The 5,011-nt window shown below is 43.9% G+C and overlaps 1 protein-coding gene across 1 annotated transcript in view; it reads left to right on the top strand.

The window, feature by feature from the left end:
* Positions 1–5,011, top strand: part of zer1 (zyg-11 related, cell cycle regulator) — a gene marked incomplete at its 3' end in the record, with an annotated part of 41,128 nt that overhangs the window by 33,916 nt on the left and 2,201 nt on the right. Inside the window, 5 exon segments of the mRNA XM_037692665.1 lie at positions 2,501–2,674; positions 3,233–3,347; positions 3,790–3,936; positions 4,008–4,181; positions 4,250–4,465. Of these exon segments, the coding sequence (XP_037548593.1) occupies positions 2,501–2,674; positions 3,233–3,347; positions 3,790–3,936; positions 4,008–4,181; positions 4,250–4,465 (826 nt within the window).

Consider the following 5,011-nt stretch of genomic DNA (forward strand, 5'->3'; position numbering starts at 1 on the left):
ACATGTCTTGAACAGGTGATGATGGTGGGACATGTCCTGATCAGGTGATGATGGTGGGACGTGTCCGAACAGGTCATGATGGTGGGAAATGTCTTGAACAGGTGATGATTGTGGGACGTGTCCTGAACAGGTGATGATGGTGGGACATGTCTTGAACAGGTGAAGAATTTGGGACGCGTCTTGAACAGACGATGATGGTGGGACATGTCTTGAACAGGTGATGATGGTGGGACATGTCTTGAACAGGTGATGATGGTGAGACATGTCTTGAACAGGCGATTATGGTGGGACACATCACTTCACCACTTGCTCTTTGTCGAGGGCGTATGCCTTTCCCCTCCTCTCCTATCCTCCTCTTTGCTTTCCTGCTCTGTCCTGTCTGTGAGACTTGCTTCTGAGCCTATTTCTACATATCTTCCTAACCGTAATATTGCTATTGATCTGGTCAGTTGGTCTCTCAACGCACTTGATAAAATGTTCTCGAGACAAGCATACAGTATATATATATATATATATATATATATATATATATATATATATATTCATATCAGAGTCAGAGTTTCTTTATTGGCATTCGCACCTCATGCGGTACATGTGGTGGAGCGAAATTATGTACACAGGGTCCCAGTTACATCCAACAATAAAATGTAAAAGAAAAACAGTAATAACATCTAAGATATGAACTAAGAAAAACATCAACTAAATATACACTAAGCACTCATAACATAAAACATTGAACATCAGCACAAACATGAACATGAGTCTGTGAGCAGATGTGCACGCATGAACACATCAACATTGAAACAGATCAGCAGCAACATGAAACAGATCAGCAGCAACATGATGTGGTTTTTCACAGTGATTATTCTAGTTAGAGATTCATGAGTCTAACAGCCTCAGGGTAGAAGCTCTTCCTCAGTCTAGTGGTTCTACACTTAATGCTCCTCAACCTCCTTCCTCAGGGGAGTGGGGCAAAAAGTGTGTGTGCTGGGTGAGTGGGGTCCTTCATGATGCAGGTGGCCCTCTTCCTGCATCTGGAGGTGTAGATGTCTGTGATGGTGGGGAGACTGATTCCAACAGACTTATGTGCAGCCTTCACCACTCTCTGCAAAGCTTTTCTTTCTGCAGCTGTGCAGTCTCCATGCCACACGTTGATGCTGGAGCACAGGATGCTCTCCACTGCACACCTGTAGAAGGAGGTGAGGACTGAGCTTCCAGACCAGCTCGCCTCAGCCGTCTGAGGAAGTAGAGTCTCTGATGAGCTTTCTTGATCAGGCTAGTAGTGTTGTTGCTCCAGCTGAGGTTGTCATTCATGTGTACACCCAAGTACTTGTAGCTGGAGACCACTTCCACCGCAGATCCTCTCAGGGGGGTGTAGATGTTTTTGTTCCTTCTGAAGTCCACAATCATCTCCTTTGTCTTCTTCACATTGATGTGAAGGTTATTCTCTTTGCACCAGCTCTCCAGGTGTTCCACCTTCTGTCTGTAGCTGGGCTCATCATTGTTTGTGATGCATCCCACCACTGCTGTATCATCTGCAAACTTTACAATGTGACAGCCTGGATGGGTAGCTGCACAATCATACGTGAGCAGAGTAAACAGGAGGGGGCTCAACACACATCCCTGAGGAGAGCCAGTGCTGAGGGTTATGGTGGAGGAGGAGAGGTTGTGGATCCTCACTAACTGTGGTCTGTTTGTTAAAAAGTCTAGGACCCAGTTGCAAATGGAGGGGCTTAGTCCTAGTGTGGATTGTTTGTCCATCAGGGTTTGGGGGATCATGGTGTTGAAGGCGGATGTGAAGTCCACAAAGAGCATACGGACGTAAGAGTTTTTCTGCTCCAGGTGGTTGAGCGCAGTGTGGACCACAGAGGAGATGGCATCTTCTGTTGATCGGTTCTCACGGTATGCGTACTGATGAGGGTCCTCGTTGATGTTGATGGTTGTTTTGATGTGAGTCATGACCAGTTTTTCAAAGCATTTAGCGACTATCGGGGTGAGGGCCACTGGCCGATAGTCATTCAGACCAGTCACTGTAGAGCTTTTTGGGACTGGGATGATGGTGGCAGTCTCCAGGCAGGTGGGAATTCATATATAATTGGATTTATGATAACAGGTTTCCTGCTTTTTGGAGCGGCTGGTTCCTGGTATATCAACATACAATGAAGATGGCTGCAGCTAATTTGGCCCTGGTCAGACTGCCGGCCTTATGTGATGGTTTACTCCATGTCTCGAGCACCCAGACCCAATTGCTTAGTGAACTGAACTGTAACTGTGTTTGTCTCCACTTGTCCAAATAACAAGGAAGAGGTTCTGATCATAAGAACCGGATGAACCTGCTGCTTCATGCTCGAGTGTTTTTATAAAGGACGGGACGCAATCGTAAACATGCTCCACATTTGTCAAATACAAAAAAAGAAGTCAGCTTGTTTTTTATTTGTTCTTCGATCTTAGTCTGAGGATGTCTCTCATGTCTTCCTGAAACTCTCCTGGTTTCCTGCAGACACCTGGATATCTCCAGAGAGGGCCGGAAGAGCACCAAGTTTAAGATGACCCGTAAGATCCTGACGGCCCTGGTTCAGCGGCTCGTCCACCTGGTGTCCCTGGACCTGTCGGGACATGTGATGCTGGACAACTGTACCATCCCCCACTTTGAGGAGGCTATGGGACGTCCCAGGTGAAAGTGTGACCAAAGAGCAGATTTACCTGCAGTTACCTGTTTATACCTGTTTGCTAAAACAGATTTTGCTGTCTTAGCTGCTCATAAATCAAAACATTCAGCTTATTCAGGAGACGGCTGCTGGAACTTTTGGTTTTTAGAACTTTAATACTTTTCAAAACATTTACCTTAGCCCTTGAATATATTTTTGATACTTCAAGCTCCAGTTTTGCTTTCTTAGCATCTGTTGGTTAATATTAAATACTGATTTTTTACTTTGGATGATTTTACCTTCTGTTCGTCTGTTTTCATCTTCTGTTCTGTTGTTATTAGCTTCTATTTGTCTGAATTTTGCTTCTGATTGGCTGTTTTTAGCTTATGTTTGGCTATTTTTGGCATCTGTACGGCTGTTTTGAAATTCTGTTTTGTTGTCTTTGACTTCTGTTTAGCTTATGTTATGTCATGTTCTGCTGATTTTAGCCCACGTTTGGTTGATTTTAGCTCGTGCTCTGCTTGCTTTAACTCTTTCAGCTCTTCCTTCAGTGTGTGACTGTCTGACCTCTGGTTCTGTTCCAGTGTGGAGCCGTGTAAGAGCAGCATCGTCCCGCTCCAGGAGCTGAAGAGACCTCTGCAGTTCCTGGGTCTGTACGACACCACGCTCTGTAATGTGACCCACATCCCGGCCCACAAGGTACTGCTCCTCTCTTCACACCTGAACAGGAGCTCAGGAGGAATGCTTGTTGCCTGCTGCTCAGACTTCATGTTGGGATCACTTTCAGCTACTACCACACCAACGTTTAGCTCATTTCATGTAAAATTCACTGATTTGTAGCCGTTTTTAAGGTCCACTGGCTGCGGCGGCCATCTTGAATCAGTTTCTTAAAGGTTCACTAAAAATCTTCCTCTGGTTAATGAGATATTTTGCTAAAAGACAGACAGAGGCAAAATGTTTTCTTCTGCTTTTAGCAGTGGGAGATGAGCATCCTTTCTGCAGAAATTCTGTTTAGTTCTGCTCAAGTTTTGAGTCCAGACTGTTGGACTTCAGGCATGGACAGAAAATGTGATTGTGAGTTTAAAAACACGAAACTCAGCTGGAGTTCAACCTCTTTGTGTTTCCGTGGGGCTTTTTGCAGGTGACCGGGTCCAAGAACGAAGACCAGGTTCTGAATGCTGTAGAGGCCTACATGGAGTTCCGACCCGAGCTGGCCCACAGAGCCATCAACCAGCTGTTTGACATTGCCAGGATACAGCACTGCAGCCAGCTGCTGAGAGCCCTACAGGTTCGGACCGGGCCAGGTTCTGGTTCCCGTTGGTGTGGGCTTGTTCCTCTAAAAGTTCTGTTTTCTTCCAGCTGGTCATAGCAGCTCTGAAGTGCCACAAGTACGACAAGAGCATCCAGGTGACGGGCAGTGCTGCCCTCTTCTACCTAACCAACACTGAGTACCGCAACGACCAGAGTGTACGGCTACGCCGCGAGGTCATCCAGGTGGTACTGAATGGGATGGAGCAGTACCAGGAGGTGACGGTGAGTCCGATGTGGGGCATTAATTTCTGGTTCTGATGAAAGATGGATTACTGACACTCTTTCCTCAGGTCCAGAGGAACTGCTGCCTGACTCTGTGTAACTTCAGCATCCCCGAGGAGCTGGAGTTTCAGTACAGCCGGGTCAACCAGCTGCTGCTGAAGATTCTGGAGCCGACCCGGCAGGATGAGTCCATCCAGAGGATCGCTGTCCATCTATGCAACGCTCTGGTGTGCCAGGTGGACAACCACCACAAGGAGGCTGTGGGGAAGATGGGCTTCGTCAGGGTAAAACCTGCAGTACTATCGTAGATGATTTAGTGTCAGGTTTTATTAATTCTTCGATGCTTTAGTCTTTAAAGTTTTAATTCTTTTAAATTGTAGTCTTTACAGTTTAATTCTTTGAAGTTTTAGTCTTTCAAATTTTAGTTCTTTGAAGTTTTAGTCTTTAAAGTTTAATTCTTAAAATTTTAGTCTTTAAACTTTTAATTATTTTAAGTTTTAATCTTTAAAGTTTTAATTCTTTGAAGTTTTAGTTTTTAAATTTTTAATACTTTAAAGTTTTAGTCTGTAAAGTTTTATTTCTTAGAAGTTTTAGTCTTTAAAGTTTTAATTCTTAATAATCTTTAGAGTCTGCAGCTTCTTTAGCTGTTTTAGTTCTGTAGCTTCTGGCTATGCTGATCAGCTGATTTAGCTGTCATACTATTTTTAATTTAAATAAATAATTATTAATTATCTGCAAGTCTTTAATTAAATAATCATTAAAAACATTTACATTTGTTCAGGCTTATATATATATATATATATATATATATATATACATATATATACACA

This window comes from Nematolebias whitei, chromosome 18 (genome assembly GCF_014905685.2).
Source record: "Nematolebias whitei isolate Nwh7 chromosome 18, NemWhi1, whole genome shotgun sequence".
In the NCBI taxonomy this organism is placed as follows: Eukaryota; Metazoa; Chordata; class Actinopteri; order Cyprinodontiformes; family Rivulidae; genus Nematolebias; species Nematolebias whitei.